This window comes from Bufo bufo, chromosome 2 (assembly GCF_905171765.1).
Source record: "Bufo bufo chromosome 2, aBufBuf1.1, whole genome shotgun sequence".
NCBI lineage: Eukaryota > Metazoa > Chordata > Amphibia > Anura > Bufonidae > Bufo > Bufo bufo.
Genome location: NC_053390.1, coordinates 432831400 through 432858994, shown reverse-complemented (window position 1 = coordinate 432858994; position 27595 = coordinate 432831400). Strand labels below are relative to the sequence as shown.

The 27595-nt window shown below is 44.0% G+C and overlaps 1 protein-coding gene and 1 long non-coding RNA gene across 2 annotated transcripts in view; one reads left to right on the top strand and one right to left on the bottom strand.

Moving 5' to 3' along the window:
• The window catches only part of SUGP1 (SURP and G-patch domain containing 1), a 60159-nt gene extending 32820 nt beyond the window's left edge, over positions 1-27339 (bottom strand). The window contains exons 1-5 of the mRNA XM_040417413.1: positions 27284-27339; positions 17324-17489; positions 14078-14175; positions 5732-5953; positions 3872-3995 (exon numbers count right to left, since the gene is read on the bottom strand). Coding sequence (XP_040273347.1) covers positions 3872-3995; positions 5732-5953; positions 14078-14175; positions 17324-17489; positions 27284-27305 — 632 coding nt within the window. The 5' untranslated portion in view covers positions 27306-27339. The remainder of the gene's footprint in view (positions 1-3871; positions 3996-5731; positions 5954-14077; positions 14176-17323; positions 17490-27283) is intronic.
• Positions 443-21178, top strand: LOC120989360. Its single transcript, XR_005776255.1, has 3 exons — positions 443-453; positions 14304-14306; positions 21039-21178. It is a non-coding gene; the product is annotated as an uncharacterized LOC120989360 (long non-coding RNA).
• Positions 27340-27595: the final 256 nt, after the last annotated feature.

Here is a 27595-nt window from a genome sequence, read left to right as displayed (position 1 = left end):
GGGGCGCTTCAAGTTAAAATATACCATCGGATTGGAGAAAACTCCGATCCGATGGTATATTAATAGGGACTCATGACTTTACATTGAAAGTCAATGGGGGACGGATCCGTTTGAAATTGCACCATATTGTGTCAACGTCAAACGGATCCGTCCCCATTGACTTGCATTGCAAGTCAGGACAGATCCGTTTGGCTCCACACGGCCAGGCGGACACCAAAACGATTTTTTTTTATCTTTCCTTCATGTCCGTGGATCCTCCAAAAATCAAGGAAGACCCACAGAAGAAAAAACGGACACGGATCACGGAACTACGGAACCCGTTTTTGCGGACCGCAAAAAAAAACGGTCGTGTGCATGAGGCCTTTGTCAGTGAGTATATGTGTGGGTTTGTCTGCCAGTGAGTGAGTGTCTGTCAGTGAGTTTCTGTGTGTGTGTCTCAGTGGGTAGGTGTATGTCTGTCTGTGAGTGTATGTGTGTCTGTCAGTGTGTTTGTGTACGTCATTCAGTGAGTGTCTGAGTGCGTGTCTGTCTGTCAGTGTGCGCGTGTGTGTGTGTGTGTCTCTGTCAGTGAGTGAGTGACATGAGAGGGCGGCAAAAATCCTTGCACCGGCCCTGGCGACAGTCGCTATTGAACATGGCATCTGATGGGTTAGTGTCTGATAGGAGTTATCTCCAACTACCGATACTGCCTTCTGGTGTCAGCTTTGTAACACAGCAGTCACTCACTTGGGGGTGACAGGAGGAGGGTGAAGCAGGGTCGCTAGTGGGGTGACAGGAGGAGGGGGGAAGCAGGTTCGCCAGTGGGGTGACAGGAGGAGGGGGGGGGGGGCAGGGTCACCAGTGGGGAGACAGGAGGAGCAGGGTCACCAGTGGGGTGACAGGAGGAGGGGGGAGCAGGGTCACCAGTGGGGTGACAGGAGGATGGGGGAGCAGGGTCGCTAGTGGGGTGATAGTAGGAGGGGGAAGAGGGTCACCGGGGACCAGTCACATGAGTCCATGCTCCCTACGTCTCCAGCAGCCCTGCCATGTTGCCCAAGGTCCTCCGGCAGGGTGCTCCGTTCCCCTTACTACAGCCACCACAGGAGCCGGCCCCTCCTCCTTCCAGCTCCCGCCGGCTTCCCCTGCCTGACCCGACTTGTATTGCTCTGGCGCGCTTATACCAACCAATAACAAAGCTTCTTGCTGTAAGGAGCTTTGTCATTGGTTATTTCAGGCACAGGCAGCATCGCTGCGCTGCCTGTGCCGTTCACAGCGCTCACTGCGCTAATGAATGTGGGGAAAAAGTCTAAGGCGGATTGTTACGCCTTAATCTTTTTTCAGGGAGTCGCACGGGCCGCATGAAACAGCATCGCGGGCCGGATTTGGCATCACTGCTTTAAAGGGGTTGTCTCACTTCTGCAAATGGCCTTTATCATATAGAGAAAGTTAATACAAGGCACTTACTAATGTACTGTGATTGTCCTTATTGCCTCCTTGACTGGCTTGATTCATTTTTCTATGACATTATACATTGCTCATATCCAGGGGTTACAACCACCCCGTAATCCAGCAGTGGTGCCCGTGCTTGCACACTATAGGAAAAAATGCCAGCCTCCCCGGCGGCCGGGACAGGGGGAGTAAATATAGGCTGCCGCTTTTTCCTATAGTAACTGCCTTGTGTTAACTTTGTTTTCATGGTAAATGCCATTTGCTGAAGTGAGAACTCCTTTAAATCAAAACACCATACATATACAGCATTTTGTGCCTAGGTCAGGGACGTCACATTCATTGGTTACATTCTGTATGTGCAGCTCAGTCCTATTCATGTAAATGGACCTAGGCTGCAATACCAAGCATAACCTATACAATGTATTGCGCTTTGCTTGGTATGCTGTCAAACCAAACATAGTTGTTTTTTTTTATGTTTTACCACTTTTGTAGAAAATAAGAAAAATTCACAAAAATAATTTCTTTGTTTCATTATATAAAACTTTTTATTTTTACCTAGTCGGAGCGGTGCGAAGGCTTGTTTATAGTGAAATGTATTTCGCATTTTGGTGTATATATAAATGGTTTCATCCCTTTTTTTTTTTTTAAGGGAACCTATCACATAGAACCTGGTGTCTGAGCTGCAGGCAGCATGTTATAGAGCGGGAGGAGATGAGCGGACTGATTTACCGTAAAAGATTCAGTGTAACTTGTAATTTATACATTTATATCCTTGCTCTTTCTGGACTTTGATTTCAAGGAGGCGGTCCCATCAGTAATTAATAGTCTTCACCCTATGACTGGGCATAGCTGTCAATCACAGATAGGACCGCCTGCTTGACTTCAAAGCCCAGAAAGAACAAGAATATGAAAATAAAATTCAAGTTATACTGAATCTTTTCCCATTAAATTCTATATCAATCTGCTCAGCTCCTCTTGCTCTATAATATACAGGGTGCAGAAGGAAAGGAATGCTATACGGTTTTTGGAAGGCAAATTTTGCTGGACTGTTTTTTTTTTCACACCATGTCCCATTTGAAGCCCCCCTGATGCACCCCTAGAGTAGAAACTCCAAAAAAGTGACCCCATTTTTAGAAACTACGGGATAGGGTGGCAGTATTGTTGGTACTAGTGTAGGGTACATATGATTTTTGGTTGCTCTATATTACACTTTTTGTGAGGCAAGGTAACAAGAAATAGCTGTTTTGGCACAGTTTTTATTTTTTGTTATTTACAACATTCATCTGACAGGTTAGATCATTGATATTTTTATAGACCAGGTTGTCACGGATGCTGCGATACCCAATACTTTTTTTTATTTATGTAAGTTTTACACAATGATTTCATTTTTGAAGCAAAAAAAATCATGTTTTAGTGTTGGCATAGTCCTAGAGCCATAATTTTTTCAGTTTTTGGGCGATTACCTTGGGTAGGGTATGATTTTTGCGGGATGAGATGACGTTTTTATTGGCACTATTTTGGGGTGCATATGACTTTTGATCGCTTGCTATTACACTTTTTGTGATGTAAGGTGACTAAATATGATTTAGCACAGTTTTTATTTTTGGGGTTAGGTCATGTGATATTTTCATAGAGTCGGTCGATACGGACGCGGCGATACCTAATATGTATACCTTTTTTCCCCCCTATTTTTTACCAATTTTTTTTTAACTTTATTTGGGGAAAATGACGTTTTTGTTTATTTTTACTTGAAACTTAATTTTTGGGGGGGAAAACTTTATTTTTTCACTTTATTTTTTGTCCCACTTTGGGACTTGAACTTTTGGGGGTGTAATCCTTTACAATGCATTCCAATACTTCTGTATTGGAATGCATTGGCTGTATGAGTAATACTGTGTGTATTACTCATACAGCTTCCGGCCTGTGAAATCCAGGGGGCTGGATCTTACAGGCACGTCACAGGAAGGCAGCGCGATGCGGGCGGCAGTGATCGGAAATACACAGGACGCCCTGTGTCCTGAAGAGGTTAAAAGACCATTGCTATGGCTCACCCGTCTCCGGCTAGGAAACAGAGGGACGGTCCTTCACACTGCATGCCTGCATTAGGCTTCAGAGTGAGGAGGCGTGTCTCTCAGTAATCCAATCTGATTGGCTGGCAGGGAGCTGCTGGCTACAGCAAGTTTGTATGTGACCTGAGGGAATGCAGTTTTGGCCTTGGAGAACTGGCAGAGGAGCCATCTTGAAAAGAGCCTCATAATGTAGGATTCAAAACAGCCGTAACTAAGGGGAAAACAGTGGTAAGTGAAGAAACTAAAGATTGCTTTATGCATAATGCTGCTGCAGCAGTAACATATGCTAAAATAGATTTTTGGATGAAAATATGACAGTTATCCTTTAAGGTAACCATTGCCATACAAAATGCAGACAATCTTTTGCTACTCACCCAAAAGACGGATTGTCCTTGTAATCTTCCATTGCCATTTTTTCTAGCTCTCTGCCCCCTTCAGCTACAAATCGAGCCAACTGCTCCACCACTTTGCGTGTTTCTGAGTCCTCTGGGGGTAAAACTTTAAGCAGGCTGTCAGTACTGGGATTCAATTCACACAGCAAACAGTCAACAGGCATTTAACTGCTAGGAAGAGTACCAAGGCAAAGGAAAGGAAGGGAACAAAGCAGGGATGAGAAAGCAACAAATGCTCAATTGTCAGCCCTTGAGGTCCGCATCCCTGTACATTGCATTCTATATACACAACGTCTCACTTTATGGATATTGTAATCTAGTAGCTTAAGCGTCCTATAAACTAATCCAAGGTGTATTTTTAAGGGAGAAAGAAAAATATACAAAAAATGCAATTATGATGAAGTGTAAAAGAAATATTGCATTCTGTAGTCTAACATGTATTTCTTATAGATATGCTACCTAATACCTAAACATTATGCTGTCAAAAAAAAAAACAACACACTAGTTATGACCTTTGTAGGCCAAACTCAACTACGAGTGGGTAATGTGATACAGATATCAGTAGTACAGCTCAGCCCTTAATATCTATAGACCGATTGACCCAAAACTGTTTGAAAATAAAAATTATGTCAATACAGTAGTACGGACTTGGAGGTAAATTGCTTACGGTTGGAGTTTTTATAAAAAAAAAAAAAAAAATCTTCATACATTCCACCCAATTTCCTACTACATTTAATGGCCTGAATGTTCTTACTTCACTACATCAATAACAGCAGATTAAACTATGAATGGTCTTATTTCTAAAAGACCATTTATAAAAGGCTCATGGCTTTTGGGATGGCTACAGTAATCCAACGCTTTCCAGCTTCATTTAGGAATACAACTATTTAGTCGCATCAGTAAAAAATAGATCCATCTATTAAAAGGGTTGTGCCAAGTTTTTAATTTATCCTATATCCACAGGATAGAAAATAATAAGCGATTGCTGTAGGTCCTACCACTGGGACACACTGATCCCGAGATCGGGGGTCCCGTTCCCCTCATCTGATAGAGCGACAAGTCAGGCAAGCGCTCTGTTCCATTCATTTTCTAGCCGTGTACACGCTCGGCTATTTCCAGCACTCCCAAAGAGGATGAATCTAGTGGCAGGGCGCATGCTCGACCTGCTGCTCCATCAGGACCCCAGTTCTCGAGATCAGTGGGAGTTCCAGTGGTCAGACCCCCACGGTCAGTTAGTTATTCCCTATCCTATCAAACTTGGCACAATCCCTTTAACATACTTTAGTTAAGTTACGTATACTCGGGTCATAGAGATTAGCATACTGTATATTGGGTTACTGCGGTGGATAAAAAAAAAAAGTTATCCATGAAAGTAAAATCTTGGTGTCAAAAACTAGCAGTTAGGGCTTCGTCACACACAAATTTGCAGTGGCATTTTTCACCACAAAAAAAACCATTGAAACGGTCTTCCATATTGCGTGCATGTATATGGTGTTTTTAGTGGGTTTTTTCCCCAGAACAATTGTGTGGATGGTTTCGAGACAGAAGGACAATTATGCCTGAAAAACACATCATTGCTTCAACATGCTGCCTTTAAAAAAAAGCCAGAGAGAAAAAAAAAACACCTCCAAATGGCATAAGAATGCTTGTATGGTGCATTTCATATTTTTTTATAGGCTTTCAGCTAAAAATTGGAGCTGCAACCAAAAGGGGCAAAAATACCGGTCCCTGTGTGTGAATCCAGGCTTAACATGATTGTTACTACTGCTGCTAAATTAATATTAATACTACAGCTCTCTAAACCCGCTTTACTTTCTTAAACATCCTCAGCTTGCAACTTACTTTTTATTTCTAACCACTGCTGAAAGTCCTCTTCATCGTCATCATCATCCTCCTCAGGAGACTTAAAGACAGTGCTACGATTCATCTTGGGTGTTTGCTTCGTATGCGAAAAGGACTTCATTTGATTGAGCATGCTCTCAACAGAAGACCCATGGCGTTTTCCTATTAGAAGGGGCTTCTTCTGAGCTAATGAGCTGCCGCTAGAACTTGCTGTGGAATTTTCTTAAAAGATTTAAAAAAAAAAGGACACAATGTTCAAAATAATGTAAAATGCAAGCCTATAATGATCATTTCCATCCAAACCATTGTAGACCTCTTTATAAAAAGTGTGCGAAGAGATCATACAGCCTAACAGATGATTATAGATTTTAACAGATCTACCTCGCTATATCCAGCCTAAGGGTATATTCACATGTACTGTACATTTTCCACATTTCTTACATGAGGATTTTGGTCAAGAAATCGCCCCTTTGTGTTGCAAAAGGAACCACATGTACAGCAAGATATGCGGATTTTACGGTACATGTAACTCCATCCTAAACGCCAACCCCCCTCCCAATCAAACCCCGCTCCTCACTCCACACTTCCATATAGCCAACATATAGAAATGTAAACCGTCAAAACATGAAAGATCCCCACAGGGGCTACAAGCCGGCCAAATCTAGCAACTGTGCAGCCTCTGTAGGTGTAGAGAAAAGTTGCACAACCTCATTATGGACCACCCTAAGTTTGGCTGGATACAACATCGCATACTTTATGTGTGCAGAAATTAACTTTTTTTTTACATCAGAGAAGGACCGCCTTTTAATTTGTGTCTCACGGCAAAAATCCGGGTATATTTGAATGTCGTTCCCATCGAACCCAACATTAAGTAGTTCTCTTTTACGTCTGAGTATCCAATCACGATCTTTGGAGCAAACCAATCTAGCTAGTAAAGCTCTAGGGAGTGCACCTGGGGGGGGGGGGCTTCCTCAGAGGGATTCTATGTGCACGCTCTACACAAAACGTAGAGAGATCATAATCCGCGCCCAATGTTTGCACCAGCCACTTTTGCACAAAGTCCGCTGGGTTATCTTGTTCCACCCCCTCAGGGAACCCCACCAATCTTATATTGTTCCTCAGAGATCTGTCCTCCAAGTCTATCAATTTATTTTTCAACCCAAGATAGTCCTGATCCACACCCTCAAGACGTTTTTTGTTAAGCCCAACTCCTTTTTCACAGTTCCTGTGTCCAACTCCAGCTCTTTCACTTTTTCTCTCAGTTTTGTGAATTCATCCCTAATTATGGTGATATCGCCCTGTAACGCTGCCATTGTGGTTGTTAATTGAGAAACGGTACTATTAGTCGTTGTTCACTGCCCCAAAAATTTCAGCTAATTTATTATTGACGCTATCCAGGCCTTTCCTATCAACCTCCTTAGCTTCCATAGAAACAACCGTTGTGGCGGTGGGCTTATTTCGACCTATTTCAAGATGTTTTGGGCGGTGGGGACCTCAAAAATGTATCTAATCGTGCTTGGGGGCTACTCCCGGGGCCTCCTTTCGAGGGACTTGCCCTATAACCCAGCCCCCCGTGCCTCCTAGAGTGGTCCTTTAAACAGGCGCCTTAGAGACTACCGATATTACGGCTCAACCTCCTGAGGATATCTGCAGAAGCGGAGGGTAAGAGGGCAAGGAGATGCTGAATGGGCCGAACAAATAGGCTCACGACCTCAGGCCACAGACAGCGGACCAAACTTCCCCCCCAGTCTTCCAGCCGTCCCTCAAAAGAGACTCGCGGGCAGCAGGTCTGGATGTAGCGGGATACCGGGACGTCACCTGATCATCGGCGAACTGCCGGAGCAGTCGGGGCAGGCCGCCTAGAAGAGCAGAGGGCGGTGCAGCAGCTTCCTCCTATCGTCCGGTGTCCGGCATATGGCGTTCCAGAGAGGCTAGCGATGCAGCAGCCGATGTAGCAGGGAGCAAGGAGCAGCACGTCTTACGTCATGCCGCTATGTGTATTTACTTAAGTTTTACACAATAAAAGCTTTTTTAAAACAAAAAAAAATGATGTTTTAGTGTCTATATTCTGAGCCATAGTTTTTTTATTTTTTGGGCGATTGACTTAGGTAGGGTCTCATTTTTTGCGGGATGAGGTGACGGTTAGATTGGTACTATTTTGGTGGGCATACGCCTTTTTGATCGCTTACTGTTGTACTTTTTGTGATGTAAGGTGACAAAAAAATTGTTTATTTAGCACAGTTTTTATTTTTTACGGTGTTCATCTGAGGGGTTAGGTCATGTGATATGTTTATAGAGCCGGTCGAAACTTTATTTTTTCACTTAATTTTTTTGTCCCACTTTGGGATTTCAACTTTTGGGGATCTAATCCCTTTTACAATGCATTCCACTTCTTCTGTATTGGAATGCATTGGCTGTATGAGTAATACTGTGTGTATTACTCATACAGCTTCCGGCCTGTGAGATCCAGGGGGCTGGATCTCACAGGCACGTCACAGGAAGGCATTGCGCAGACTACCATGCCATCAGGTCCCCCCTACAGCCCCACGGGGACCCGATGGCACCGCCGCCAGCCGCCACCGCAACAATGAAAAGCCGCAAACCGCAGGTCTGAATTGACCTGCGTTTTGCGGCGATCGCCTTGCATTTAGCCAAGGTGCCTGCTCAATGATTTGAGCAAGCACAGGGTTCCGATCACCGCCGATCGGAAATACACAGGATGTACCCGTACGCCCTGTGTCCTTAAGTACCAGGACATCAGGGCGTACCGGTACGCCCTGTGTAAGAAACAGGTTAAGGACCAGCTCAGGTCTGAAGTCACTTTGTGGGGCTTACCCCCATAAATGACCCCATTGTATAAACTACACCCCCTCAAGTTACTGAAAACTGATTTTACAAACTTTGTTAACCCTTTAGGTGTTCCACAAGAATTATATGGAAAATGGAGATGACATTTCTAAATTTCACTTTTTTGGCAGATTTTCCATTTTAATCCATTTTATTTCTTTAACACATCGAGGGTTAACAGCCAAACAAAACTCAATATTCATTACCCTGATTCTGCGGTTTACAGAACACGCCACATGTGGTCGTAAACTGATGTAAGGGCACACAGCAGGGCGCAGAAGAAAAGGAGCGCCATATGGTTTTTGGAGGGCAGATTTTGCTGAATTGGTTTTTAGATGCCATGTCCTATTTGAACCACCCCTGATGCACCCCTACAGTAGAAACTCCCAAAAAGTGACCCCATTTTGGAAACTAGGGGATAAGGTGGCAGTTTTATTGATAGTATTTTGGGGTACATATGATTTTAAATTGCTCTATATTTCATTTTTTGTGAGGCAAAGTAACCAAAAAATGACTGTTTTGGCACGGTTTTTAATTTTTACAACATTTATCTGACAGGGCAGATCATGTGCTATTTTTATAGAGCAGGTTGTTCCTACGGACGCAATGATATCAAATATGTCTACTTTCTTTCTTTCAGTTTTACATAATAAAGCATGTTTTTGTGTCTCCATATTTTATTTTATTTTCTGCCGATTGTCTTGTGCAGGGGCTCGTTTTTTGCAGGAAGACTTGATGTTTTTATTGGTACCATTTTTGGGTACTGTGATATAGCAAGGGGTTTTGTTTGGGAAGGCAGGTATTTTCCTCCCAACATGGGCGGCTGGGCTGATTTCCAGCCAGGTGAGATCAAATACCGGACTGGAGTTTAAGTGCCGGTCCGGGTTTTGGTAGCACCTGGCTGTCCTTTAAATAGGCAGCTGGGCTCAGAATCAAGGTCTCTGTTTTGGGATCTGAGGCATGGTGCCGTACTAGAGGGCTGAGCGCCGCATGCGGGGAAACAGGCCCCCTAAAGCCTGTTGTGGACCGCTGAAAAAACCTGCTAACAAGGTGACTGTTTTGTGCTTTGGAGTTTCTTTTGTGTGAAAAATGCTGCTTTATTTTTTTTCCTCCTGTGTGAATAAACACTTAAGTTTTGCCTCTGTTCTGCGTCCGCTTACCCTGTCTACCAGAGCGAATACTCACAATACATATGATTTTTTGATCATTAATTACTACACTTTATGGGGCAAGGCGACCAAAAAATTGGTTGTTTTAGCACAGTTTTTATTTTTACAGCGTTCACCTGAGGGGTTAGGTCATGTGACATTTTTATAGAGCAGATCGTTACGGACGTGGCAATACACAATATGTATACTTTTTCTTATTTATTTAAGTTTTACACAAAAATGATGTTTTAGTGTCTCCATAGTCTGAGAGCCATAGCTTTTTATTTTTTGACCGATTGTCTTAGTTAGTGTCTCATTTTTTGCAGGATGAGGTGACAGTTTGATTTGTACTATTTTGGGGCCTTTTTATTTTTTATGGTGTTTATCGGACGAGGTGGATCATGTGATATGTTTATAGAGCAGGTCGTTACGGACGCGGCAATACCAAATATGTCTATTTTATTAATCTTTTTCTATTTTTAACTTTTTTTTTATTACTTAATTGGGGGATTTTTTTTTTCCTTTCATGTGAAACCATTTTTTTTTTTAAACCGTTTATTTTTCTATGTTTTTTATTTTACACACTTTGCGTTCCCCATAAGGTCATACAAGACCTTTGGGGGGACATTTAACTTCACTTTTTTTTTTCCACTATTTATTTCTCCTGTAACTGGGGCTGACATAGTAGCCTCAGTTACAGTGGGAATACACTCCCCGGAGAGCCTCTCAGTGCAGGGCTGATCGAGGTCTGTGGAAGACCCGGCAGCTCCTGCACTCTCCCGGCCCCAGCGGTCATATGACCACCGGGCCGGGAAAGGAAGCAGCACATTGCTTCCTTGTTGTATACACAGCGCTCATTCATCGCTGTGTATACAGCGATCTAGAAGGCAGGGACTAAGGACTAACCTAATCAAAATGATAATGATGCCTCAGCTTTTATACCTGTTGCATAACTCGCCAGTATGGCTTCCTTTGAGACTCTTATTTGGTAAATGCAATATTTAGGGATCTTATATGGAAGAAAGGCACACCCCGCATTAAATTAGCGACTTTATGTAGACCCAAGACTAATGGAGGTCTGGGAGTTCCAGATCCATGGATATATTATCTGGCGGCACAACTGCAGCATATGAGAGGATGGGAGTCGATGGAGGGCTTGGGCACAGCCAGCAAAATTATTCAGGCTATGGTGGGGAGTGATAATCTAAGGGCATCTCTGGAGGATGGCACGTTTCACAAAATGGGCAGTACATATGGGATATTGCGCTCCATTCATAATACGTGGTGGAAGGCTAGGGAAATTATGGATATACAGGGGTACTCTGATCTCACCCATATTTGGCCGAATTTCATGTATAAAGAAATACATAAAGTTAACGGAGTTCAGGTGTGGAAGGAAAAAGGGCTTAAATATATGAAACAATTATATGATATTAATGTCCTCAAATAATATACTCAGTTGCAACAGGAATTTGAGTTGCAAAAGTCACAATTCTATCTATACCTGTAACTTAGACACGCATTACGAGCCCAAGGAAAGGTGGGGGAAGTACGTCCAGCGCAGAAAAACTCAGTAATAGATTTGGTAAAGTCTAGTGGAGGTTCAGCAGGAGTTATCTCGTTGAATTATGCCTGTCTTATGGAAAAAACAGTTTAAAAAGCAGGAGTTTACGCTATATGAGAAGTGGAAGAAGGATGCTCCAGATTTAACGGAGGAGCAATGGGACACTGTCCTAGAAGAATTTACTCAGGTAGCGGTGAGTGAGGCTCATAGGGTGTCTCAACTCCTGTTGTGTTACATCGCGTATATAAAACACCAGTCCTTTTGAAGAAAATTGGGTACAGAATGGATGATTGTTGTCCGAGATGTGATGTGGCGAATGCGGATCTTATTCACTTAATGTGGAACTGCCCCAGACTAAGGAGATACTGGAAGGGAGTGGAGGGGATAGTAAGGAATGTATTCGAAGTTAGAATTGATATGTCGATTGTGACCTGTATATTGGGATGTGTGGAACTGTCTGAAGTGGCGCCTGAGAAAAGATTCGCTATCCTCCGAGTGTTGTATCAGGCGAGAAAGGTGATAGCGTTTCACTGGTTGGATAGACAGCCGCCAGGGACGAGTGAGCTGGAAAATAAAGTGCATTTGCTGGTACGTCTTGAAAAATATGTATATCATAAAAGAAACGGTTTAAAAAAATTTGAAAAAATTTGGTCACTATGGATCCAACATTACAATATTCAAGTGTAAGGGAATGGGAATGTGTGTGAATGAGGGTATGGAAGAGATTAAAGAGGTACAAGGTGTACTCTAGAGATATCTGTGGGGTTTTGTTTATTTGTTTATTTGTCATAACCGTTTCGGGGGGCTTTTGAAATGTGTACGCGATGTAACATAATATTAGACATGTGGGTAAATGAATAACGCAGATTGTAGCTTGAAATGTGGATTTATACTGAAATGTAACCCTGTATTGTGCTTTGAAATATTGCCTTGCTGACATGATGGAACCTAATGTTATGGTGGGACTTTGATGGATTGCTCTTGCCCTAGTGGGTTTTGTGGGAGGGGGGGGGATTTTTAGATGTTGTATCTTTTGTTTTGAAAATATTCAATAAAAATTATCTGATTTAAAAAAAAGAAGGCAGGGACACACAGGAACAGTCCCTGCCTTCTCTCTGGGGTGCCCTGCTGTCACTGACAGTGGGAACCCCGCTCGGCAGCCGCACGATTAGCATACAGTTGCCATCTCTGAATGGACGTTTATATCCTATGGGCGGATATGAAGTGGTTAAGTATAGCCTCTATCAGAAATAACGTGGAATGGAGGTTCCAAGACCCAGAAAGGGGGTCTGAAATATGGGATCCAAGAAAATTTGATATTCATTTATTTTCTTTTTTTTACGATAAAAAGATTTTTCTTCCACTCACGAAGGTGTCATCAGAAAAATGATCTATTGTTTAAATCACGTTTTTATGTTAAACATAATTTTTTAGAATAGCTGTTCGGTTTTTTTCTTTTTTAAATTATATAATCCTGCAATTTTCACACTGGCCACTAGGCCTAAACTATGTTACAGGGGTTGTCCGCTTTTTTTTTTATATTGAGAACCTATCCTCAGGATTCACTTCAATGGGAGCGAGTGGTCCCACTGAAGTGAATGGGACAGCATAGCTGTTATTACATCTGCTCACCACTGCAGTCACAACAAGCGCTACAGTTTCTTCAAACTGCTGATCACCGGGGGTGTCGGGAGTCGGACCCCTGCTGATCTGATATTGATGACTTATCCTCCTTCCACCTCATGTGTTTTTTTTTTTGCCTTCCTCTGGATCAACTTGCAGGATAACAGGCTAAACTGGATGAATAGATGTCTTTTTTTAAGCCTTATAAACTGTTACTATGTTACTATCCTGAGAAGAAGTCATCAATGTAAAAAAAAAAGTGGACAGTCCCTTTAAGACTTCCTCTCTTTGGAGAGCAGATACCTGGGCTATAGAGAAAAAGGACAGGAGCCTATTGAGTTATATGGGAGTTTTTTAGGCATGCTCTGCTACCTGTGCAGAGGTCAGGAGGGACCTATTGTGAATGGTGTATCCTGTCTTATCTACACACAGGTGTTACCTGTCATTCTAATTCTGCCTATAAGGGTCCATTCACACATCCGTGTGTGTTTTGCGGATCCGCAAAACACGGACAGCGGCAATGTGCGTTCCGCATTTTGCGGACCGCACATTGCCGGCACTAAGAGAATATGCCTATTCTTGTCCGCTATTGTGGACAAGAATAGGACATGTTCTATTTTTTTCAGGATCGGAATTGCGGATCCGGAAGTGCGGGTCCGCAATTCCGGATCGGGGGCGCACCTCGTGCAGCCCCATAGAAATGTATGGGTCCGCAATTCCGTTCCGCAAAATGCGGAATGGAATTGTGGATGTGTGAATGGAGCCTAATGATAACAAGATAGCTACTGGAAAACTACCTGGGAAATCAGGACCTATTATACGGCCTAGTGGCCAGTGTGAAAACTGCAGGATTATATACTTTTTTTTTTTTTAACAAAAATAAATAAAAAATCTAAACTAAATATATTTAATAGGTCATTTTCTGATGACACATTCCCTTTAAGCCTGCCTGAACACAATGGTAGCACCCAGTATTAAGATATAATGGATATGTACTGTATATGAATTTCTGCTGAAATAGCAGGTCTATTGGGACACCCAGCATCTCACATAGAACATATTCCTTTCAAATGAACGGTGAAGGTGAACTATGATCTAATATCCTTATTGTATAAATTATAGTAAATCGCACATCACAATTTTATACCCAAGCAACTTACTCACCTGTGCCTGACTTTTCTTTCTGTAGCTTTAGAAACTGTTGTAAGAAGCTGCCATCATTTGCAAATTTATTTGATGTGGAGGAGGATGCAACTGCAGAGCTGCAATTCAAGATAAAGTTAAAAATAATTCAGTGTATGCACAATATAGTTTGCAGGTAATGGATCATATTTAAGGTACGACCACATAGAAATTCAACAACACATCTGCACAAAATTGTGCGCAGCAGATGGTGTGGATTTTGTTGTGGAATTCATTTAATCCTGCATTGCTAAGAGTGAAATCCACTGTGGAAAGATGCAGCATAATTTGACATACTAAGGATTTAACCCCCTTATGACCAAGTGCCGTATAAGTAATGCACTTGGTGCTGGGTTTTAATCCAGACCGCCGTACATACAGCACCGGAATAAAGCTAATGCAATCTAGCAGCCAAAAACCCAGAGAAGAAGACAGAACTAGTATATTACCAGCTCTGCCTTCTCCTTTCCTAGGTGCATAGTGAACAAAGGAAAGTGACTATGCTGCTTCCTCTACTGGACCCAGTGATCACTTGATCAAGTGACTTGGGCATAGGAGAGCTGCAGGATCTTAGCATGCCCTGATCAGCTCTGCAGGTGTAGGGGACTGTTTTCCCCTTTAAATAGGGCTCTTTTGGATCCTCCAGTTACAATGGAAATATTGCATAATGCAATAAAAAAAAATATATATATATTATTATATATATATATATATATATATATATATATTATTATTATTATTATTATTATTAATAATAATAATAATTTGTGAAATGCTAAACTACACATTATATATAGAAACGACCAAAACAAAATAAGAAAACATTTTAATAATATTTTGGTGTCAGTTTGACTATTTAAAGAAAACAGAGCTAAAAAATATTATTTGCAGATTTTCCCAAATAAAACTAAAAAAATAAATAAAACAATCGCTAAAAAACATATTAATAAAAAGCCCAACGCGTCACTGAATTTTTTTTTTACAAAAACTATTTTGGTAGCTCAAACAAACAAAAGTTAACTGTTAAACCTTCACGTCCGATCAGATATTGACCTATCCCGAGGATAGGTGTCGGACCCCCACCTATCATATACTGACCTATCTTCAGGATAGGTCATCAATATATATGGCCAGACAACTCCTTTAGGCCCCTTTCACACGGGCGAGAATTCTGTGCGAGTGCAATGCGTGAGATGAACGCATTGCACCCGCACTGAATCCGGACCCATTCACTTCAATGGGGCTATTCAGATGAGCGGTGAAAAAATCGCAGCATTCTCTATATTGTGCGTTTTTCACACAACGCAGGCCCCATAGAAGTGAATGGTGCTGCGTGAAGATCGCAAGCATCCGCAATCAAGTGCGGACGCGGTGCGATTTTCACGCATGGTTGCTAGGAGATGATAGGGACCCGATCTTTATTATTTTCCCTAATAACATGGTTTTAAGGGAAAATAATAGCATTCTTAATACAGAATGCTAAGTAAATAAGATATGGAGGGGTTAAAAAAATAATAATAATAATAATTAAACTCACCTCAGCCACTTGTTCGTGCAGCCCGGCTTGACTTCTTTCTTCCTCTTTAAGGACCTGGGAGGAAAAGGACCTTTAGTGACGTCACTGCGCTCATCACATGGTCCAACACCATGGTGATGGACCATGTGATGAGCGCAGTGACGTCACCAAAGGTCCTTTTCCTCCCAGGTCCTTAAAGAAGAAGAAAGACGACGAGCCGGGCTGCGCGAACAAGTGGATAAGGTGAGTTTAATTTTTTTTATTTTTTTTTTAGCCCCTCCATCCCTTAATTACTTAGCATTCTGTATTAAGAATGCTATTCTTTTCCCTTAAAACCATGTTATAAGGGAAAATAATAAAATCTACACAACACCGATCCCAAACCCGAACTTCTGTGAAAAAGTCTGGGTTCAGGTCTGGGTACCAAACATGCAGATTTTTCTCACAAAAAAAAAAAAACTTGCATTTTCCTGCAACGCACCCACATCTTTTCCCACAACGCCTGTGTGAACCCAGCCTTAAAGGGACACTAACAGGCCCAATAAGCATATTTAGGTATATATATGACAGTACAGGTCTTATAAAGTGTATTAGAATCATCTAAGTATCCCCCCTGTCCACCTTATAAATACAGTAAACTGAAGTTTTATAACCTGCTGGAATCATCTTCAATCTGCCCAAGGGGAGGCGTTTCATCTCCACTTGCGCCCAGCCAGCCGCCCCCAACTGCCGTTTAAAGCGCCGCCCAGCTCATAAATATTCACTTCGCTGGGCGACGCACTAATGTCCCCGGCGCAAGATCTGGCGCATGCCCAATACAATCCTATGGGCATCGGCCTCCGGCTCATCTTCAGCGCATGCGCCCGGCACCTTCACTGGCCGGGATCACATCGCGCCTGCGCACAGTCTGCATCTCAGAGGCCGATGCAGCCTCTGCTTTATGCACATGCGCCGGGCACAGTTCATAGCAGCGCTTCAGAGCGCTGCTCTGTTACATCTCAAAAGGGGTTAATCAGTGCGCAGGCGCGATATGATTAGTGCGGATTAGTGCGCCGCCCAGCGAAGTGAATATTGATGAGCTGGGCGGCGCTTCAAACGGCAGTTGGGGCGAGGCTGGCTGGGCGCAAGTTGAGATGAAACGCCGCCCCTTGGGCAGATTGAAGACGATTCAAGCAGGTTATAAAACTTCATTTTACTGTATTTATAAGGTGGACAGGGGGGATACTTAGATGATTCTAATACACTTTATAAGACCTGTACTGTCATATATATACCTAAATATGCTTATTGGGCCTGTCAGTGTCCCTTTAAGGTCTTTTCAGACCTGGTCATTAAGGGGTTTAAAAAAAAATAAAAAAATATCACACTAAGGGCCAATGCACACGGCCGTTGTTGGGCAACATCCGTGCGGATTCCGCAGACGGATCCAGACCCATTCAACTTGAATGGGTTCGTGGTCCGTCTGCACCGCAAAAAAGTAGTGCATGAGGCGGTGCAGAGGCACCGACAGAAACCCAACTCTGTGGTGCTTCCATACCTCCGTTCCGCACCGACCTCGCGGACCCATTCAAGTAAACGCACTACGGACTGCAACGGGCAACGCCCGTGTGCATGAACATTAAATGTGAAGTCTTGTGCAGCTTTCACTATTTACAAGATTAGTAAATCTCAGCCATTATGTTACTAAAGATTTGGAAGGGTATACTACTTACTCTGTGCCTTGAACGTGGATCTTCTGTTGAGACTGCTTGGCTTGTTGCTGTGCTTTGGCCTCGATTTCTCGTTTCTTTTTCTCAATGAGTTCTTCTTGGTACTGAATATATGTACTTGTTTTTGCAGGCTTTGAGGGGGCCGATGCAAACCTCCTGCCACCTATACCTGAAGTCAAGAGAGATGTGTCTGTACACATATACACTGCAGTCGTACATATGTATATTTAGCTATACAGAAACTCTTACTCGGGCAATAAAGGGGTTGTCCTGTCACCTATACATATCTAAATAAGTCAATACGAGAAAATCATCTAAATAGCAGCAGCCCCCATATCAACCCCGTTGCTCCCATTCTGTTTCCTACCCTCTGATGACGTCCCAACATATACACTGCTCAAAAAAATAAAGGGAACACAAAAATAACACATCCTAGATCTGAATTAATTAAATATTCTTCTGAAATACTTTGTTCTTCACATAGTTTAATGTGCGGACAACAAAATCACACAAAAATAAAAAAATGGAAATCAAATTTTTTAACCCATGGAGGTCTGGATTTGGAGTCACACTCAAAATTAAAGTGGAAAAACACACTACAGGCTGATCCAACTTTGATGTAATGTCCTTAAAACAAGTCAAAATGAGGCTCAGTAGTGTGTGTGGCCTCCACGTGCCTGTATGACCTCCCTACAACGCCTGTGCATGCTCCTGATGAGGTGGCGGACGGTCTCCTGAGGGATCTCCTCCCAGACCTGGACTAAAGCATCTGCCAACTCCTGGACAGTGTGGTGCAACGTGACGTTGGTGGATAGAGCGAGACATAATGTCCCAGATGTGCTCAATTGGATTCAGGTCTGGGGAACGGGCGGGCCAGTCCATAGCATCAATGCCTTCGTCTTGCAGGAACTGCTGACACACTCCAGCCACATGAGGTCTAGCATTGTCTTGCATTAGGAGGAACCCAGGGCCAACCGCACCAGCATATGGTCTCACAAGGGGTCAGAGGATCTCATCTCGGTACCTAATGGCAGTCAGGCTACCTCTGGCGAGCACATGGAGGGCTGTGCGGCCCTCCAAAGAAATGCCACCCCACACCATTACTGACCTAATGCCAAACCGGTCATGCTGGAGAATGTTGCAGGCAGCAGAACGTTCTCCACGGCGTCTCCAGACTCTGTCATGTCTGTCACATGTGCTCAGTGTGAACCTGCTTTCATCTGTGAAGAGCACAGGGCGCCAGTGGCGAATTTGCCAATCTTGGTGTTCTCTGGCAAATGCCAAACATCCTGCACGGTGTTGAGCTGTAAGCACAACCCCCACCTGTGAACGTCGGGCCCTCATATAACCCTCATGGAGTCTGTTTCTGACCGTTTGAGCAGACACATGCACATTTGTGGCCTGCTGGAGGTCATTTTGCAGGGCTCTGGCAGTGCTTCTCCTGTTCCTCCTTGCACAAAGGCGGAGGTAGCGGTCCTGCTGCTGGGTTGTTGCCCTCCTACGGCCTCCTCCACGTCTCCTGGTGTACTGGCCTGTCTCCTGGTAGCGCCTCCATGCTCTGGACACTACGCTGACAGACACAGCAAACCTTCTTGCCACAGCTCGCATTGATGTGCCATCCTGGATAAGCTGCACTACCTGAGCCACTTGTGTGGGTTGTAGACTCCGTCTCATGCTACCACTAGAGTGAAAGCACCGCTAGCATTCAAAAGTGACCAAAACATCAGCCAGGAAGCATAGGAACTGAGAAGTGCTCTGTGTTCACCACCTGCAGAACCACTCCTTTATTGGGGGTGTCTTGCTAATTGCCTATAATTTCCACCTGTTGTCTATCCCATTTGCACAACAGCATGTGAAATTGATTGTCACTCAGTGTTGCTTCCTAAGTGGACAGTTTGATTTCACAGAAGTGTGATTGACTTGGAGTTACATTGTGCTGTTTAACCACTTACCGTCACACTAACGCCGAAAGGCGTCATTTCTGCAGCGCTCCCAGGTCACACTAACGCATATAATACCTGAGTGGTGAACTGGATAGCCCCAACGCACGTTTCGCGTTAGCTTCTTCAGGGGACAAGGTGTGTGTGTGACACACACCTTGTCCCCTGAAGAAGCTAACGCGAAACGTGCGTTGGGGTAGTTATACTGCCCTGGCATTTTAAGGGCCGAATGCGTGAGAAGTGGTTTGAAATCAAAATCTGTAAAAAATGGCCGGTGAAATCCGAAAGGTGCTCTTTGGAATGTGGGCCCCTTTGCGCACCTAGGCTGGGTGAGAGAAATATCTTGGCAAAAGACAACTTTTCCCATTTTTTTATACAAAGTTGGCATTTGACCAAGATATTTCTCTCACCCAGCATGGGTATATGTAAAATCACACCCCGAAACACATTCCCCAACTTCTCCTGAGTACGGTGATACCACATGTGTGGCACTTTTTTGCAGCCTAGGTGGGCAAAGGGGCCCACATTCCAAAGAGCACCTTTCGGATTTCACCGGTCATTTTTTACACATTTTGATTTCAAACTACTTACCACACATTTGAGCTCCTAGAATGCCAGGGCAGTATAACTACTAGGGCTGCGCATCTTCACTCGTCTCACGATTCGATGCGATTACGATTATCAAGTCCACAATTCGATTCGATTCGATTCGGCGATGCATCACGATGCATCAAGATTATTCCCCAAGTCCCCTTGTTTTTTAATTTTACATCAAAAAATTAATTCAATCAGTCAGAAATTGCACAAAAATATTTATTTGTATCTGCTATTTAAACAAATCATACCAAGTTCCCTACATTGGTGCTCGAGGCTGTGATTAATGCTACTTTCACACTTGCGTCAGAGGATTCCGGCAATCTGGACGCAAACGGATGCATTTGTCAGGCGGATCCGTCTGACAAATGCATTGAAATACCGGATCTGTCTCTCCGGTGTCATCTGGAAAAACGGATCCGGTGTTTATTTTTTTCACAGATTTAAAGGTCTGCGCAGATCGGAAGAACGGATCCGTCAATGCAGCAATTTTAATGCCGGATCTGGCACTAATACATTTCAATATAAGTTTAAAGCTGGATCCGGCAAGTGTTCAGGATTTTTGGCAGGAGAGAAAACTGTAGCATGCTGCGGTATTCTCTCCGGTCAAAAAACGTAAGAGGGACTGAACTGATGCCTCCTGAACGGATTGCTCTCCATTCAGAATGCATTAGGATAAAACTGGTCAGTTCTTTTCCGGTATTGAGCTCCTAGGACGGAACTCTATGCCGGAAAAGAAAAACGCAAGTGTGAAAGAACCTGAGAGACCATCAGTATGTTAGTCCTGGAGGTTTCAGGTTGATAGATCCTGTGTATGCTACATTGTATCCACAATAACCATCCTCTCAGTAGGGACTGATACACGTGTGAAGGGGCTCTGATGGTGCAGGATCAGTAACTGTCAGTAAATCTGACACCCCAGCAGTTTCAGATCCCTGCCCTTAGCTGAGAGTTGTCAGTGTGGATCACCTCCTGCTGGGAGCAATCTCCAATAGTGTGAGATAAATGTAGACATTCCCAGACTGGCCACTAGGGGCCGCTGTTTGACCGCCTTTCATAGACCCGGAACCTAAAGTTCCGTCCACTGTAGTAGACGGAGGGGAAGAATAAGAAGAGACACAACCGAAAAAAATAAAGAAGAAACATGGCGCGGGCGGCAAAGGTATGAGAAGCGGCAATATGAGCTGTGTAGGTGGCAGGCGCTTTGGAGGTAGATATTACCTACTCATAGGTGACAGAACTTACCTCGCCGCCAGCCACCGCACGTCCGCACTGCCGCCTGCTTCTGAGTGTCTGACTGGGAGCCGGAGATGCGCGGAAACCACGCCTCCGGCTCCTCCTCACTTAGACCTGGCTCACTCAATGTTGTGGCCACCCCCTCTGACACGTCAGCGGGAGGCGGGAGGCGGGAAAGAAGGCGCCCAAAAACTTTTTTCCGACTCGGCTGCACGGCGGACGCGACGCTGACGTCATCAACATGCATCGATTATTTAAAGCAACCGCATCGATGCAGAATCGCCGGGGGTCGAATCGCGATGCATCGATGCATCGATTATATTCGACAGCCCTAATAACTACCCCACAAGTGACCCCATTTTGGAAAGAAGACACCGCAAGGTATTCGCTGATGGGCATAGTGAGTTCATAGAAGTTTTTATTTTTTGTCACAAGTTAGTGGAATATGAGACTTTGTAAGAAAAAAAAAATAAATCAAAAAAAAAAAATCATTTTCCACTAACTTGTGACAAAAAATAAAAAGTTCTATGAACTCACTATGCCCATCAGCGAATACCTTAGGGTGTCTACTTTCCGAAATGGGGTCATTTGTGGGGTGTTTGTACTGTCTGGGCATTGTAGAACCTCAGGAAACATGACAGGTGCTCAGAAAGTCAGAGCTGCTTCAAAAAGCGGAAATTCACATTTTTGTACCATAGTTTGTAAACGCTATAACTTTTACCCAAACCATTTTATTTTTACCCAAACATTTTTTTTTATCAAAGACATGTAGAACAATAAATTTAGAGCAAAATTTATATATGGATGTCGTTTTTTTTGCAAAATTTTACAACTGAAAGTGAAAAATTTCATTTTTTTGCAAAAAAATCGTTAAATTTCGATTAATAACAAAAAACGTAAAAATGTCAGCAGCAATGAAATACCACCAAATGAAAGCTCTATTAGTGAGAAGAAAAGGAGGTAAAATTCATTTGGGTGGTAAGTTGCATGACCGAGCAATAAACCGCTAAAGTCTGTGGAGTGCTGATTTGTAAAAAAGGGCCTGGTCTTTAGGGGGGTATAAACCTGTGGTCCTTAAGTGGTTAAGTGTTCCCTTTATTTTTTTGAGCAGTGTATGTCATCGCTGAAAGCCAGGATACAGAGAATGGTGAGGGATTTGGGAAATGCTGGAAGGAGAGTGGCAGAGGATCAGTTAGGCCTCATGCACACGACCGTTGTGTGCATCCGCGGCCGTTGTTCCGTTTTCCGTTTTTTTTCGCGGACCCATTGACTTTCAATGGGTCCGTGGAAAAATCGGAAAATGCACCGTTTGGCTTCCGCGTCCGTGATCCGTTTTTCCAGTCCGTGAAAAAAATATGACCTGTCCTATTTTTTTCACGGACAACGGTTCACGGACCCATTCAAGTCAATGGGTCTGTGAAAAATCACGGATGCACACAACATAGTCATCCGTGTCCGTGATCCGTGTCCGTTTTTCCTATCATTTTCAATGCAAACTTGACTTAGTTTTTTTTTTCACTTTTCATGTCCGTGGATTCTCCAAAAATCAAGGAAGACCCACGGATAAAAAACGGACACGGATCACGGAAAAACGGAACCCGTTTTTGCGGACCGCAAAAAAATACGGTCGTGTGCATGAGGCCTTAGGCTGAGTTTACACTTCAGTTATTTGGTGAGTGATTTCCATCAGTGATTGTGAGACAAAACCAGGTGTGGGTCAAAAACACAGAACAGGTGCAAATCTTTCCCTTGTACCTTATCTCGCAGTAGGCTGTACTCCTGGTTTTGGCTCACAATAAGGGTCCATTCACACGTCCGTATGTGTTTTGCGGATCCGCAAAACACGGACATCGGCAATGTGCGTTCCGCATTTCGATGGCACAAGAATAGGACATGTTTAAATTTTTTTGTGGAACCAAAGTGCGCATGCGGAAAGCACATTCCACATTGAAAATAAATGGGCCCGCACCTGTTCCGCAAAATTGCTGAACGGATACGGGCCCATTTTGCGGACATGTGAATGGAACTGACCAGATAACTGAAGTGTGAACGTGGCCTAAGGTGAGGATTACTTCTTTCATTGTTTTCTTGGCTTTTAAAAGGGCTGTTAAGGATTAAAAAAACATGGCTGCTTTATTCCAACAACAGCTCCACATCTGTCCAAGGGTTGTGCCTGGTACTGCAACTCAGCTCCATGAAAGTGAATGGGCCAAGCTGTAATAAAACACCCAAGCTGAGCACAGGTCAAGTGCTGCTTATGGAAGCAGCCATCATTTTCTAATCCTGGACAACCCCTTTAATGGTTTTAGAGATTTTAAGTGACTGGACAACACCTGTTCCAGCCCAACCATGAGTCTACTCACCCAAACTTACAGCCTCATAAGGATTTATGATGATGCGAGTTCGGGTCAGTAGACCTGCAGCCAGGCTGAGACACTCTGCCAGTAATAAGGGAGCATAGACGCAGTGTTATAGGCTTGTGTGACACTCGCTTAGGCCTCTTGCACACGACCGTATGTATTTTGCTGTGCGCTCAAACAGATCCGCAAAAAATACAGATGATATTTTGCAGAACGGAACAGCTGGCCCCTAATAGAACACTACTATCCTTGTCCGTGATGTGGACAATAATAGGACATGTTCTATTTTTTTGCAGAACGGAAATACGGAAACGGAATGCACGTCGAGTACATTCCTTTTTTCTTTTTGCGGACCCATTGAAATGAATGGTTCCGTATACGGTCCACAAAAAAACTTAACGGGCACGGAATTAAAATATGTTCATGTGCAAGAGGCCTTAGGCGAGTATACCTTTTACATTAAAATGACAAGGCTGTCTGAGAAAATCTGTATATAAATAATCGGACGCCAGTCACTGGCACAGACACAATGGATACATTTTGGTTGTCTTCACCTCATGCTCCTGAGGGAGTTGAGGAAGAAGCTAAAAGAGCAGAATTCTGGCTCAATTTGCACCAAAAACTGGTGTACATGCCTTGCACCAAATTTATTACATCTAAGGGTCCATTCACACGTCTGCAATTTCGTTCCGCATTTTGCGGAACGGAATTGCGGACCCATTCATTTCTATGGGGCAGCACGATGTGCTGCCTGGACAAGGAATTGCGGACCCACACTTCCGGGTCCACAATTTCGTTCCCGAAAAAAAATAGAACATGTCCTATTCTATTAGTGCCCGCAAAATGCGGAACGCACATTGCCGCTGTCCGTGTTTTGTGGATCCGCATAACATGTTACGGACGGCTGACTGGAGCCTTAGTGTCTTACAGAATAAGGGGCAAGGCTTAAATTACCAATAGGTGATGTAAAAATTAGACCAAAGCGGGACATTTACTAAGCCCTTCTAGCCACTATTGTGGAGTAAAAAAAAGTCACAAATTTAGTTTTTTAATTGCCGTAAAAATGGGTGGGGCTTAGTGTGAGGGGTCGAGGCTTGGCATGGCACGTTGGATATACTATAACTTTTGCCACAAAGTGGGGCAAGTTATAGCTGAAGTGTACACCAGTCTGTAGCTGATGTAGACTTCAGTATCTGGCACATGGCGGGCAGAGATGTGGCTGACTCTTAATAAATTACCATGCCAGTACAGGGAGACCAAGATTGACAAGTAGGTATGCCAGTTTTGATAAATGTCCCTCTGATATATCTGGCACATCTTTACACTAACTAGCATTAGACAGGATTGGGTAATCTGCCCCATCGTGCCCTTTATGTAAAGTGGATTCTTTACCACTACCCTAAAGGCAGGTTTACATAGGCCGAGGAGCAGTCGATTGTCAGGAAGGAAGAGATCATGCAGCGATCTCCTCCGCTATTGCTCGTCCTCATACATCTGCATTGTTTCTGGGCGGCAGATCGCGTTTTGCCCGTGATCGATGGTACATTTCGATGGGCAGATTGTCGGGTCGAGCATTTACAGGAACGATAATCTGCCCGAATATCAGGCCGTGTAAATCCACCTTAATTCATAGCGGTCAGGTGAGGGCAGTTACCGCAGGTGTACGGTAGAGCCAGATTTGAACAAGCTCTTAGGCTAGGGGCAAAACACCACGTGAGAAACGTATGTGCGACTTGACTGCAACTTGCTGTCATGCAACTATTCTAGAGCTGAGATTTGGCTGTGAAAAAATAAATAAAAAAAATCACAGGCAAGTCGTGCGCAACTTATATTAATGGAGTGAATATCACTGCGTGCGACACAAAATTCACCATGTCACGGTGACACTGCTTGTTGACACCATTGAAATCTATTGTACGGAATGTTGCACGACACGTGTCGCTGTGTAGTCCTAGCCTAAGATCACGCGGTCCTATCTGAGGGCAGCATAGGCTGCTTCCTATATGTCCGCTAACCAGTCTTTTATCCTTCTGTTCCCTCATTAGCTCGGGGTCAATTTTGGGTTGAGTGGCATCACCACTGAAACATCTCTGTTCAGCTATGGACGTCTTTGTCACCAGCTGCGTCTGGCTCCAGCATACTGGTCGGTCACAACTATCCTGGGACCTAGGTTCCCATTGTGTCTAGGAAAAGTATGAGAAATATCCCCATGGGTAATGGGGGTCTATCGTTTGGCAATCACGTTACAAGGCTCTTCAGCTAGCGGTCAATGGAAAGGGCAGCTACTCTCCCAAAAACATGCAGGCTCAGTCCAAGTGTGCATGATTTTTCAATGTGGAGAGGTGATCAAGGCGCTGTCGGATCCCAGTAGAAGTGACATCAATTTCAACAGGAACTAATGACTAGGCATGTGGAAATCCAACACCCAGATCCTTTTTTCCCTTGACATCTACCACTGAAGGTCAAGGCACCCTCCATACACATTTTCTTGAGCTGCTGAGATTGGCAGGTCCCACCATCTTACACCGGTGTTTAGAGCCTCCAGCATGGTTCACTTTCCTGTATTTTTGATTCTTGTCGTTAAAAATGAAGCTCTGATGGACATCTGGTGGGATGTTGCAGGGGTAGACGTTCCAGTAGTAGACGCACCCTACCCTACCTTTCCTCAAAATAAGGTGGTTGTAGACAAAAAAGAAAAGAGAAGGCGCTCATAGGGTGAGTATGTAAACGATTGTTTCTCCTATCATATAGGAGGTAATATGCTCACCTGTTAGAGTTGCACCAATTGGGTGCAACTACAATTAAGGCTGAGTGCTTGTAAGGGTTGGTTAGTGCCGCCGGCTTTGTCCAAACACCCTTCGGTCGGTGCCGAACCGCCGAACGGGTGAGTATGGGAATTGTGGGTTTGGTGGACCAAGAAAGTCCAAGAAAAACGGACAGAGTAACGGGCGCAAATCCACAACCAATGGTAGAAAACAATTTAATCGATCGCAACAGACGCCCCACGTGCTGGGATACGAGCGGCTCCATTGTGATCCACCAGACTTGACAAAGGGGTCATGCACCCCGAAACGCGTTGTCATCCTGAATAAACCAAATTGTTTTCTACCATTGGTTGTGGATTTGCGCCCGTTACTCTGTCCGTTTTTCTTGGACTTTCTTGGTCCACCAAACCCACAATTCAAAATAAGGTGAGCAGCTCAAGATGACCAGCATTGAAAATTGCATAACGCCCTACTCTTCTTCAATCCTGGGATATCTGGAGCCAAGAACAAAGGTAAGGAAGACCACATTGATGACCTTATCGCTCAGGCTTTGGTTGGGTAGATGAGACAACTCCTTTCAGTTGTCGGGCTGCTGAGGAGCAACTGCCAGTAAATCTCAGCTTATTCAAGCATATCGGACAGCAGGAGCGGAGAAACAGCTGGGTGGTTGGGTTGTGGTGCATGGGTCCTACTCATCATGCATAGTGGCCTCCACAAGCCAATCACCCAGCATGCCTGATGTCCAGGCGTGGACAACCCCACTCAATAAGCAGAGGTCCTCTAATGGAGCACACCTAGAGCTGATTATTGGGGTTCCAACATCAGGACCCCAAACCCTTTCACGGAAAATAGAGACACTGCAGCTGCATACCTGTCTCCATGCAGCAGGAGTACACCTATACAAATAGAGCCTGGCCCCATAGACCTGCAGTATCGCCCCCCGTCCTGTATGCGGCGCACTGTACGCACAGGAACCGCCAATCACACTCCAGGGCCCCTCGCTTTAAACCAGGGCACAGGTCCGGGCGCTGCTGTTATATTACCTATGCCCTCCCAAGCCTAGCGTACCTGCAGACTTCCTGCTCTCCATCTTGCTCGCTCTCCCTCCCCCCAGCGCCGGCTCCTCCCACAGTAGCACATAGCCTTATTACAAGCGCCACTCTTTCCGGAACGAGGCATGCCGGGAGTTGTAGTCTTTAGGCGGAGGTTTTCTTTTTCTTTTTAATTCTGCCGCTCTATTGTCAGGATTGATGCTTGAAATAAAACTGGTCTGTTTTCTCTTTTAGCTTGCAATGTATATGTGGTATATTGTCTCTTGCTAAACCTTTCTGAGTATCCTAGAAAGATAAAGGAGTTTTTATTTTTACAGTACAGGGGAGA